Genomic DNA, 13585 nt, shown 5'->3' on the forward strand with positions numbered 1-13585 from the left:
CTTGCTTGCACATTTGTATCTCAATTTATCTTGCCTTTGCGCCACCACTACTGTGACAAATAATCCTGCTGTATCTGAATCCATCTGTCACTGTTGCAATGAACCTGTGTGGGGAATATCAAAAATAGAATAAGTCATTTGTAATGTGAACATGCAGTAGTTAAATCTCTCACAGATTACACTTTAGTGTAGTCCTTGATACATTGAAATATTGAAGACTCTGACAAGAAAGGCCATGGAATGCCTATTCCAGTGGACCTTAATCCAGTGAATGCAGCATATGCTATGTTACAAGTGACTTAAAACTGTACTGTGAAATTGCCTGATTAATGCATTTGTCATTTGAAGTGCCTCACATAACTTACATGTAAAGTTTGCATCCTCAGGCAGAAAAAGACCTCACTCCACCGACTGCTGGTGCAGTGGCAGCTGTTTTTCACTTCCTTTGCATATTTGCAATTTGAATGAGAATGGAATTCAATACAGAACATGTTTTGCAGAATGAACCATAGGCTCAGCCTGTAAATCTAGGTGAGACTCCAAATCTTCCTTGCACTCCCTGTCAACCCCATCAGTTCAGAGTTTAGCAATGTTCCCACTCAAGTATTAATTTAAGTCTTCGTCTTCCCACTTTACCCCTGAACCCTGGGCATTGAGTTAGTTATGCCAAGCCCCATTATGAAACACTGCACCAACACCCCCACCCCACTTCTGCAGTAATGTATACCCTCTAATAATTAGCATCTCCCACCCTTCTGTTTAGTTGCCCTTGTCACAGTTATTGCCTCCTGTGTCCCAGCATACCGCCCCACAATTGGCTTCCCAATTTGCCCACCATAGCAGTCACCCTTAACAAACACCTTTGACTTTCAGTGAATAGAGAGGGATGATTGTTATCCAGCCCCATGACTGACTTGGAACAGCGTTCCCAACTGATTGAACTTCTCTGATGAAGGGTCTAGGCCCGAAACGTCAGCTTTTGTGCTCCTGAGATGATGCTGGGCCTGCTGTGTTCATCCAGCCTCACATTTTATTATCTTGGATTCTCCAGCATCTGCAGTTCCCATTATCACTGATTGAACTTCTCCTTGACTGACTTAGATCGAACTTTTCCTTGACTGACTTGTTACTACTACTCCCTGAACTAATTGCTCTGCATCTACAAGACTGACTGTGACCCAGTGCCCAGTCTGCAGTGAGATGGAACTCATGATCCTAATCACTTGAAGCTCCTGAACTGAGATCAAACACTGCCCTTGGCTGAGTGTGGTGGGAGGCCCTGACTGCGATCACTACCCTTAATTGAGGACTGGTTGTCTTAAACTGTGCCATAGTCACTTGGTTGAAGCCCACTTAATATATTTACCACATAAATTCCTGACACATGCTGTAGTTGAGACAATGTAGTAAAGTGCTGTACAGCAATATGTCCATCCTTGACTGATCATTATTGGCAAACATGACAAACAATTTGGCTTTGTGCCTGTACTAAGAGCAACGCAAGACAGAAGCACTGTGGGGCTATAAATTGTGAATGACATGACAATGTGCAAAAGACAAGGTAAAGCAGAGATGCAATGAGCATCCTACTAAGTGCTGAGAAAACAGACTGCCAGCTCTGAGATGGGTACCTAGTTGTGTGCAAGTGGCCTGACAGCAGAATTGCAATGAAGGATGTTGTGCTCTCCAAAGTGCTAAATTGCTTTATGGTGAATCTGAGATATGCCATGAGGATGTAGTGAGGCTGGTGCATGTATTGTGCTAACCTTTGTGGATGAAGGATGCAGGCGATCACTGAACATCAAATGTAAGTGTTGAGGACTGGAGGCCCAATAGAGGATGTGGGGAGCTCTGGGAATCTGTTCAGAGTTTCATGTTGAGAATTGTTGCCATCCAGCTTCTCCCCATCAAATTAGCAATCTGCATGTAAATGAGGTGAGAATAGGTAGTAATGAGGTGTTAATGCATGCAAATAGGTCCCTCATTGCACACTGGTGTGTTATTCCCTCAACCCTCCTGTTTGAGTTGTTACTTTATTGACCAACCTTCCCTTTGTCATAGAGTCTGTTCTGTTAAAAACCTTTGATGGAAATGGACATTTTGACTCAAGAATTTTTTTTTCCAATATTGCCATATTTTTCCAATTGATATTTTCCCATTATTCACATCAAGCAAGAGCAGGGAATATTCTGCCTATTGTCATTATTGTAAGTTGAAGTGTGTATCTGATACAGATGGCAGAATAGTTCTTGCTGTTGGATATTGTTTGTACTGTACCTGGAACAATCAAAGACATGTTTTCGACCTTGGTAGCTCACCCAGACAAGTGAAGAGTATTGTTACATTCTTAATTTATACCTTGAAGATGGTAAAAGGGTTTTTGAAGAGCTTGGATGTAACTTAGTTGCACAATTTCTACATATACTTGTAGCCACAGTATTTATTTGGGTTGTCCACTTCATTTTTGTGGTGAATGATAACCCAGGATGTTGATAGTGACGTGTTTAACAATGGTAATGCCACTGAATGTCAAGAGGCGATGGTTAGATTCTCTCTTGTTGGAGATGGTCCTTGTGTGACAGTAATGTTACATGCCACTTAGGGACATAAAATAATTATTTTCTCCTCCAAGGACTACTCTTTGGCTCCTTTCGCAGTCCCTTTAATTCCTTCGTTTGATGATGCGATCACTCCTTTTTGTTCTGCATAGGATCTAGGCGAGAATTTCCAGATTGGCCAGACACAATGAAGAGACAGCCACATTGCTATGAGTCTGGAGTCCCATTTAGGCTGAACTAAAGTAAGGCTGGTAGATTCCTTCCCTAAATGACATTAGTGAACCCCGATGGGTCATTGTTAGCCTTTTAATTCCAGATTTTATTTTAATTGAATGGATGTTCTACCATCTGCCATGGCAAGATTTCCACACTGTAGGAATTCTATTTTAAAAAATTCCGTAAAAGATTGGAATCTGGCATCCCAGAATTTTACGAACAAAAACAGAAGTTGCTGGAAAAACTCAGCAGGCCTGGCAGCACCGAGGAAGAAAAATCAAAGTTAACTTTTCAGGACCGTTGACACTTCCTCAGAACCTGCTGAGCCCTTCCAGCAACTTCTTTTTGTTCCTGATCTACAGCATCCGCAGTTCTTCCGGTTTTCCCAGAATTTTACTTGGGTCTCTGGATTAATAGCCTAGCTATATACCATTTGGGCTACCACTGGGCCTTCACTGCCCCTTAGCAATAGGATAGAACGAGAAGAATTAATGCATATCCTCATTAATCATCACCGCTCAACACTTCAACACATAGGGAACCTAATTTCCTCGTCACAGTATTTAAATCAGCACAAAACTATAGTCATAACCTAATAACAAATATTGCTTTTGGAAAAGAACTGACACACTTCTCTATACAAAAAGCCATCACTGTAAACATATGCTTTCTGGTGGCTTGTTAGGTCACAACTAAATTGTTGTATGTTTGTCTCTAACACAGACACTGCACAAAAGCACATAACTGACATTTATTGCGATCACATTCATTAAATTTCTTCCTTTTTGTAGCACCTGAAGTCTTTCAGCTTTAATCTAGAGATTCTACATTGAATTCTTTGCAAATTATTAATTCAACTTTCTTGTTCTCAGTTAGGTATTACCCTTGTTTAAAAGGTTAAAACTGTTTATGCCCTTGCTTTCACACCCTTTCCACACTTCTGCAGACCCTCATTTCCCCTTTCTATCTCCTCTTTTCCCATTCTTCCCCACAGCTTCTCTTTTTTTTTTCCTCCCCCATCATCACCAGCTGTAACTCCCTCCCAGAAGCCTTTTTGCCTCAGATTAGAACCTCACCTACCCACCATCAGGCACTTGGCCTTATTTCCCAGTCTTGACCCACTTTGTTTCCTGTTATCTTTATCACCACTTACTCTAGCATTGCTTCACTCACCTTACTCCCCACCAGTTTCTTTCACCAACTGCTTCTGAAGGCAGCTTCTCTCTGGTTGCTCTCATGAGAGGATTTTGCAAAGTGATTTGGGATTTTAGGGATGGATCAGACTGCCACCTCCATCAATGCTATTACCACTTATTACTCAAGACTGCAAGCTATCCAGGTCTTGTTGCAAATGGACATTGGCTGCCCTAGTATCTGAGAAGTCTGAAGTCGTGCTGAACATTGTGCAATCATCGTTCCCACTTCTGACTCTATGACAAAGGGAAGGTTGGTCAATAAAGTAACAATTCAAACAGGAGGGCTGAGGGAATAACACAACCAAAGTACAGTTGGGACTGGGATCTGCAGATGCTGGAGAAACAGGAAGAAGGGTCTAGGCCTGAAACATCAGCCTTCCTGCTCCTCTGATGCTGCTTGGCCTGCTATGTTCATCCAGCTCCACACCTTGTTATCTCTCTTTACAGTTTGGACTACACCGACTTAAAATGTTTCCATCGGTGATTTTTTAAAAAATCTCTCAATTGAAGTTCTGCAGAAGTGTAGAGTTATGAGGCATTTCTGTAATGCTACAGGGAGCATTTAACAATGACCTTTATACTAATATATCAATGGTATGACCCTGTATTTTTATTCTTTTAACCGGCAGGCAGATAAGCAGTATTCACAAGTATTAGTCTTTCTTATGGAGAAATGTTTTCACTAATGCTTGCTTTTCTATAGCAATGTACTGACTGCGACAGGGAGCGTTATATCAGCACTTGGAACAGTCCTTTTTCCTATCAATTATCTGGTCGGGGTGGATGGGTTGGACCGAAGCATCTGTTTCCGTGCTGTATAACTCTGTGACTCATTGAGCCCAAACAGCTTTTCAAAAAGCTGCAGAGTTTAAATATGCCCCTTTAGTGCCCTGATTCACTGCTGAAATGTCACTAATGAGTCGATTCTAAGACACACAACCCCCACCTCCTGCACATAATCCCTGGTCTCTTACCGCTAGACCAGTTATCACCAATGTGGTTGCCTCCCATATGTCTCTCTTATCTCTTATCTGCCTGACAGCTGTAGAGGCAAATGGAAGACATCTAAAAGCAGAAAAATAAGAAAATGGGGAAGAAATTGGGAAACTGAAAGAACATTGCAATGCAAAAAGGAAAGGTGGTCAGAGAAAGCAAAAAAGGCAGCTTAAACAATGTAATTATTTGTAGAATATGGATATATTAAATACTACATCCAGTATACACCAATTGTGGGATACAAGGATGTACAATTACACTGTTTTCCTCCGTTTATATGGTGGTGTAATATGTTAACATTTTGCTGAGGTCCAACGGATTGTGTTGAAGATAGCTAGTTTACAGGATAAATACGTATATTTGTAGTGGAATGGGGACATTTTTATCCTGCCTTTCTATGCCTCACGATAACTCAAAGCACTGTACAGCCAATGTGTTAATTTTGAAATGTAGTTGTTGTCATTCAGAAGATCAGGTCAGTTACCATGTAGCAATATCCCTCAGAGGGCACTGTAATTCTAAATTCTTAACATGTTTTTGAGTAATATATAATTGACCAAGACTCCCTTGCTCTTAAAACCAGAAGAAGTTGAAAGCTTCAGTAGGTCTGGCAGCACCTGTGAAGAATAGAAGAGTCAGTATTTCAGTCGAATACCATTTGTCACTTGCCAGCTCTTTGGATATTGCAATGGGATCTTTTAGATTCACCCAATTTAATGTCTCATCTGAGACTGTACGTCCAACAAAGCAGCACTCTTGCAGTATTTTACTGGAATGTCAGCCTAGATTTTGCACTTATATTTCTTTGTGCAGGGTTTGTATCCAAAACATTCAGTTTCTAATGCTGCTACCAAATAAGCCACAGTTAGCGAGTTTTGAGAAGATTTGTAGTTCAGGCTGAGGTTCTGGATGTGAGATTGCTCGCTGAGCTGGAAGGTTAGTTTTCAGACGTTTCGTCACCATTCTAGGTAACATCATCAGTGAGCCTCCGACAAAGCGCTGGTGTTATGTCCTGCTTTCTATTTATCTGGTTAGGTTTCCTTGGGTTGGTGATGTCATTTCCTGTTCTTTTTCTCAGGGGATGGTAGATTGATTTGGAGCCAATGTGTTTGTTGATGGAGTTCCGGTTGGAATGCCATGCTTCTAGGAATTCTCGTGCGTGTTTCTGTTTGGCTTGTCGTAGGATGGATGTGTTGTCCCAATCAAAGTGGTGTCCTTCCTCATCTGTATGTAAGGATACGAGTGATAGTGGGTCATGTCGAACATCAACTAGCCACAAAATGACATGACCCACTATCACTCGTATCCTTACATACAGATGAGGAAGGACACCACTTTGATTGGGACAACACATCCATCCTACGACAAGCCAAACAGAGACACGCACGAGAATTCCTAGAAGCATGGCATTCCAACCGGAACTCCATCAACAAACACATTGATTTGGAGCCAATCTACCATCCCCTGAGAAAAAGAACAGGAAATGACATCACCAATGCAGGAAATGACATCACCAACCCAACGAAACCTAACCAGATAAATAGAAAGCAGGACATAACACCAGCGCTTTGTCGGAGGCTCACTGATGATGTTACCTAGAATGGTGATGAAACGCCTGAAAACTAACCTTCCATCTCAGCGAGCAATCTCACATCCAGAAGCCACAGTTAACTTGACGAGTTCATGGACTAAATGGCTTTGTTCATTTTCTGTTGAGGATTTTATTTTACAATTGTGGAACAAAACTGACAAAACACTAAAGTTTAAGATATAAAATGGCTGAGTGTTAATTAATGTGTCTTTTTCTCTCCAATCTGGAAATTGAAGCACCAAATTTAACCAAGGGAAACACACAGTTTCCGTTTCAAGTCCAGCTTGATAATGATACAAATCTGAAGATTCACTCCTAATTTTTCTCTCTATTGATGATATCAAAGCTATTGAGTACTTTCAGCATTTACTGTTCTTATTCCACACATACGAAGTTAATTTTACTTAGGGACAATTATGATTTTGAGCAACATAATGCAACATTTACGAAATGAAACTTCAGCTAATTTTATGAAAATGACTACATGGACTAAGTAGCACATCAGTGTGTGAGAAAAGATTTTTCAGAAATGTTGCTTTTGAGCAGGGCATTGTTACTCAGTACATTTAGTAACCATGACTTGAGAGAGGCCTTTAAACTGTGTCTGTGTGTGCGTGTGTGTGTGTGTGTGCTTGTTTGTGCCTCTATCTGGGGATGGAGAATGTTCAGTGAGGGAAATTTAGAAAGCTAAAAAGAAAAGGACAAAGAGATTTGTGCAGAATGACAATTATGGCTGAGACAACCAGAGAGACAATGAAAAATGTAAAAATATGAGAGTTGGAAAAAGTAGTAAAAAAATACAAAACTAAAGGCCTTTTCTCTGATCATAGATAAAACCAAGTATTCAGGCGTATTTGACATTTTTGAATAATAGACAGAAAGGAAAAGAAGTTCCATGAATAAAGGATGAGGTCAGTATATTAGCAAGAAATGATCTTGGCTTGGAAGATCAAGCTGTAAAACGAGTTGGGTGGAGATTTTAAAAAAAGATCATAGGAAAGAATTCACAATTGGGACACTGGTCTATTTTCCCACTAGCAGGCACCGTACTGTAAAAAAGGTTTTGAGAAGGTTTGTAGAAGATTTCTGACCCCACCACCAAAGACATTGTTCCGTCCCCACTCTTATCTGCCTTCTGGAGGGACCACTCTCTCCGCGACTCCCTTGTCATGGTCCACACTCCCCTCCATCCCCACCACACCCAGCTCTTTTCCCTGCAACTGCAGGAAGTGCTACACCTGCCCCTACACCTCCCCCCTCACCAGGACCCAAGATGACCTTCCACATCAAGCAGATGTTCACCTGCACATCTGCTAATGTGTGATATACTGTGCCTGCTTTTCCATTGTAGCCTCCTGTACATCGGGGAAACCAAGCGGAGGCTTGGGGACCGCTTTGCAGAACACCTACGCTCGGTTCGCACTAAACAACTGCACCTCCCAGTTGCAAACCATTTCAACTCCCCCTCCCATTCCTCAGACAACATGTCTAGACTAGGCCGCCTGCAGTGCCACAGTGATGCTACCTGAAGGTTGCAGGAACAGCAACTTATATTCTGCTTGCGAACCCTGCAGCCCAATGGTATCAATGTGGCCTTCACAAGCTTCAAAATCTCCCCTCCCCCCTACTGCAAGCCAAAGCCAGACCAGCTCGTCCCTGCCTCCCTAACCTGTCCTTCCTCCCACCTATCCCCTCCTCCTATCTCAAGCCCCACCCCCATCTCCTACCTATTAACCTCATCCCACCGCTTGACCTGTCCATCCTCCCTGGACTGACCTATCCCCTCCCTACCTCCCCACCTACACTCACCTTTACTGGCTCCATCCCTGCCTATTTAACCTGTCTGTCTCCTCTCCACCTATCTTCTCCTTTATCCATCTTCTATCCGCCTCCCCCCCTCCCCATTTATTTCAGAATCCCCTTCCCCTCCCCTATTTCTGAAGAAGGGTCTCGGCCCGAAACGTCAGCCTTGCTGCTCCTCTGATGCTGCTTGGCCTGCGGTGTTCATCCAGCTCTACGCCTTGCTTTCTCAGATTCTCCAGCATCTGCAGCTGCTACTAACTCTGCGAAGATTTGTAGCTTGGGTGATGGACGCGGTGGTAGGTTTGCTCACTGAGCTGGTGTGTTTGATTGCAGAATTTTGGTCACCCTCCTGGGTAATGTCGTCAGTGCACCTCTGATGAAGCATTGGTGTTGTGTCCTGCTTGTTATTTATATGCCTTGGTTTGCTGGGGTGGTTGGCATCACTTCCGGTTCTGTTTTTCAGTGGTTTGTATATCGGGTTCGGTTCACATTGATTATAGGTTTAAGATGGGGCGGGGAGAATGTTTAAAGGAGATGTGTGAAAAGCCTTTTTCATACAGAGGATGGAAAGTGTCTGGAATGCAATGTGGAGGGACATGGTAGAAGCAGATATGATAACAAAGTTTAAGAGGCACTTAGACAAACACATGAACAGGCAGAGAATAGAGGGTATGGGCCCTGCACAGACAGATGGGATTAATTTAAGAACAGGCTAGTGGGTACTGAAAGGATTGTACAACTGTCACAATATTTAAGTATTTGGAGGATCGCCCAAGCACCATAGCATGGTAATGCTGGAAAAATGGGCGATACAAAATGGATACCTGATGACTAGTGTGGGCACAGTGAGCCAAAGACCTCTTTCTGTGCAGCAAAACTCTGGCTGTACAGAGTTCCAAACATGCAGCATTGGACACTTGAACATTAAACATAATCAAGTCCAAGTTGGACATTGTTTTTTGATTTTACAAGGGAGTTCAGGTTCTGGTGGAGGGAATAGTCGAGGTAAAGCCACAATCAGGCAGTTTCTAAGTACATTAGGGACAAGAGAATAATAAGGAAGAGAGTAGAGCCCATTAACGACCAGAGTTGTAATTTGTGATTGGAGCCAGAAGACAGCTGACATTTTAAATAAGTACTTTGAACCTGAATTTGGTACAGAAAAAGATGATGTGTAGGATTTGACAGGGTAAATGCTAAGAGGATGTTCCCCTCATGGTCTAGGACCAGAAGGCATTGTGTCAGAAATAAGGGGTACCAATTTAAGACTGAGAAGGAACTTCTCTAAGTGTTGAGAGCTTCTGATAAGCCTTGCCACAGAGAGCTTTAGGAACAGTCCTTGTATATATTTAGGGCTATGATACGCAGATTCTTGATCAGTAGGGGAATCCAGGATTATGGGGAAAGGGCAGAAAAGTGGTTAGAACATAGAACAGTACAGCACAGAACAGGCCCTTCAGCCCACAATGTTGTGCCGACCATTGATCCTCATGCATGCACCCTCAAATTTCTGTGACCATATGCATGTCCAGCAGTCTCTTAAATGTCCCCAATGACCTTGCTTCCACAACTGCTGCTGGCAACGCATTCCATGCTCTCTCAACTCTCTGTGTAAAGAACCCGCCTCTGACATCCCCTCTATACTTTCCTCCAATCAGCTTAAAACTATGACCCCTCGTGCTAGCCATTTCTGCCCTGGGAAATAGTCTCTGGCTATCAACTCTATCTATGCCTCTCATTATCTTGTATACCTCAGTTAGGTCCCCTCTCCTCCTCCTTTTCTCCAATGAAAAGAGACCGAGCTCAGTCAACCTCCCTTCATAAGATAAGCCCTCCAGTCCAGGCAGCATCCTGATAAACCTCCTCTGAACCCTCTCCAAAGCATCCACATCTTTCCTATAATACGGCGACCAGAACTGGATGCAGCACTCTAAGTGCGGTCTAACCAAAGCCCTATAGAGCTGCAACAAGATCTCACGACTCTTAAACTTGTGAGGAATATCAGATCAGCCATGAACCTGTTGAATGGTGGAACAGCTTTGAGGGTCTGAATGGCCCTATTCCTGTTCCTATGTCTTATGGTCTCGTAATGAAATGAATTTGTCAGGCCATAAATTCAAAATTCTTAATGGTATTGAAAATAGGCAAAGGGTTTGTGATATGCATGAATGAATTAGCATCATGAGAGAGGAGGTATTGGCACTTCTAGCAAGCCCAGATGAGAGGCACCTTAGGATGCTGTGGGAGCCAAGGGAAGACATTGCAGGTTAATTTTGAAATCCACGGTAGCCTGGAAGACAGGTAATGTGACTCCATTATTCAAGAAAGGTGTTAGGAATAAACCTGGAAACTATAGGCCAGTGAATCTACCTTCGTGCTAAGGAAACTGTTGAAAAATAATTCTAAGGGAAAGAATTAATCTCTGCTTAGAGGGGCAAGAATTAATGATAGGTAGTCAGCATGGCTTTGTATGAAGGAGATCATGTCTGACAATTATGAGTTTTTCACTGTGGCTAGGTGTCTACATGAGGTTACTGTAGTTAATATAGTCTCCATGAGCTTCAATCAGCAATATGATAAGGTTTTCATGGCAAACTGTGCAAAAGGCTAAGAGCTCATGAAATCCAGGGCAGTTTGATAGATTGGATCCAAAATTGGTTTAGTGTCAGAAAGTAGAATGTGACGAGCAGTGATTTTGTAATTGGAAGCATGCGCATGGTGGTGTACTCAAGGGTTCAGTGCTGCATCCAATGTTTGTTGTAACATTAATATTTTGACTACTGATATAGCACTTCTGATTAGTAAGTTAGCAGATGACATGAAACTCAATGTAAATAGTGAGTAGGAAATCCTTAAACTACAGTAGGATAATGACTGGCATATCAGATGGGCTGAAGAGTAGCAAATGGATTTTAATTCTGAAAATGGAAAGGTGATACATTTTCAGAAAACTAACAAAGCAAGTAAGTGCACACCCCATGGAGCTCGGTGTGCATGGCTATAGATAGTTGAAGGCAGCACGAAGGGGTGAATAAGGTATGCAGAGTACTTATCCTCACTTAGCAAGGCCGTGAATGTAAGAGCAAGGTTATGATGGAGCTGTATATTAGGCCATAGTTTGAGTACTGCATGCAGTTCTGGTTGCCATTCTACAGGAAGCGTGAGATTGTGCTTTCAAAGCCCCAGAGAAGATTCACCATGATGTTGGTGGAACCCATAAAGAGAGACTGGAGAAGTTGGAGGTAGTCGGAACTGCAGCTACTGGAGAATGCTTCAAAAGGGTCAAGGCCCGAACCATCAGCTTTCCTGCTGTGTGAGCGATAATGGGAACTGCAGATGCTGGAGAATCCAAGACAATGAAATGTGAGGCTTGATGAACACAGCAGGCCCAGCAGCATCTCAGGAGCACAAAAGCTGACGTTTCGGGCCTAGACCCTTCATCAGAGCGTTCATCACAGCTTTCCTGCTGTGTTCATCCAGCTCCACACCTTGTTATCTCAGTGAAGTTGGGTATGTCTCTCACAACCGGAGGGGTACTTGGTCACAATTAGCAAAACTATGAACCGCATTTTAAAAAAGGGTAAATGGGGAGAAACCAGGGGCCAACAATTTTAAAGTAAGGAGCCGGAAGTTTGAGAAAAGTTTTTTTTAATTCCCCCCCCCCCATGGTTGTGGATATCTGGAATTCACTGCCTGAGAGGTGGTTTAGATGAGCCCTTGAAACAGCGTGGCAGTATAAGGCCTAGTGGTGGAAAATGGGATATTTGATGGCTGCTGTAACCACCATGAGTTTGCGTGTAGGTTTTTTATTTTAAAAAAAAAACACAAGATCAGCCATGATCGTATCGGCTTTAATGCTTTATAAAAAAAGTCGAGGCTAATTTCCTCTTCACCTTTTACCGCGGGAAGAGTTTCAGTGCTTCCACACAACCCCATCTAGCTAACCTACCCGCTCTAATCCATTCTGCGCCTCCCCTCCCCCGCCCTGAAGGGAGGACGGCGCGGGTCGGGGTAGGGGGAAAATCGGATCGCACAAACTTGGTGGGCGGAAGTGGCGTGATTGACGTCGCATTGGACCAGTCAGAGCAGAGATGATCCCGGCGCGGCGGCAGTGGACCAATGAGGAGCAAGGTGGGGAGGGCGGGGACGTCCGCTATGGTGTTCGGTTGCAGGCCCAGGAACGTCGTGGTTTTTCTGCCGACCCCCGGACAGTCCCGGCTCGAAGCCCCACCCTTCGATCACCCCCCACCCTCCGTCCCACCTCTACCTCTCCTCCTCCTCCTCCGTCCCCCCTCCCTCCGCTTCCTGCACCGTCAATCAAAGCAACAAAAAAAACACTAGCGACGCTCGCCCGGCGTCAGCGTCTGAGAGACACAATGTTAACCGTATAAACCGAGCTGAGCTGTGCCGTGCCGCCCGAGGTGGGAGCCGCGATGACTGGTAGGTTTGCAGAAAGGCCGGTGCGGCGGCCAGGCCCGGGGACCGGGACCCGGATCAGGCCCGAGCTCGAGGCCGCGTTCGGTCCGATTGCCGTCTCCTGAACGCCCACGGTTACGGGTCTTCACCCTCATGATCGTTTCTTTTATATTTTTCTTTCTCTCTCTCTCTCTCTTCCCCCCCCACCTTTCCTTCCTTCCTTCCTTCCTCGCAGCTCCAGAAAAGCCAGTGAAGCAAGAGGAAATGGCTGCGCTGGACGTGGACAAGCAGAGCGAGTATCTGCAGCACCGAAACGCCACCGGCGCGCAGGTAAGGCCGGACCCAGCTGGCGCGCTTTCTTTTGTCTTGCAGTTTGCTAATAAACAGAATCTGTAAATGTGTGTGTTCACATGTTTAAATTTTGATGTGTACGGTTACTTCCTGTGTAAGCCCCGGACTAATTCACACCCACTTTCCTCCTAAACCCGCCCCCTGTGGGTAGAACATTCAGCCGTCACCGCTTGCATTGCTGGCAGCTACGTGCAGCAAGATCGGGTCGCCGCCATCGGAGACCGTTGGAGCTACCACAGCAGTTGGGACCGGGCTGGTGAGTCAATCAGACAGTCTGTGAACAGGCATTTTTTTTTTCCAAAAAAAAGGAAAAAAAGAGGAAGAGGAAAGACAAAAGGCAAGTTACCGCAAAATGAAACTCGCACCACCACCCCCCCCCCCCCCCTTGCACTCACTCCAAGTCACAGCCACCAACCCCAACCCCGCAAACGAACAAAAAAATTACTCGGTGCGCTGAA

General features: G+C 44.0%; 1 protein-coding gene across 3 annotated transcripts in view; it reads left to right on the top strand.

Annotated features, from left to right (window-relative positions):
• The first annotated feature begins 12499 nt into the window (after positions 1-12499).
• LOC125454135 (transcription factor Sp3-like) overlaps positions 12500-13585 on the top strand; it is a 60668-nt gene continuing 59582 nt past the window's right edge. Inside the window, exons 1-3 of one of the 3 annotated variants that reach the window (XM_048534552.2) lie at positions 12500-12800; positions 13012-13106; positions 13279-13383. In XM_048534552.2, coding sequence (XP_048390509.1) covers positions 12794-12800; positions 13012-13106; positions 13279-13383 — 207 coding nt within the window. In that variant the 5' untranslated portion in view covers positions 12500-12793. The remainder of the gene's footprint in view (positions 12801-13011; positions 13107-13278; positions 13384-13585) is intronic. The other 2 variants (XM_048534553.2, XM_048534554.2) reach the window with 2 other exon arrangements.

The sequence above is a fragment of the Stegostoma tigrinum genome, chromosome 7, assembly GCF_030684315.1.
Source record: "Stegostoma tigrinum isolate sSteTig4 chromosome 7, sSteTig4.hap1, whole genome shotgun sequence".
Lineage (NCBI taxonomy): Eukaryota > Metazoa > Chordata > Chondrichthyes > Orectolobiformes > Stegostomatidae > Stegostoma > Stegostoma tigrinum.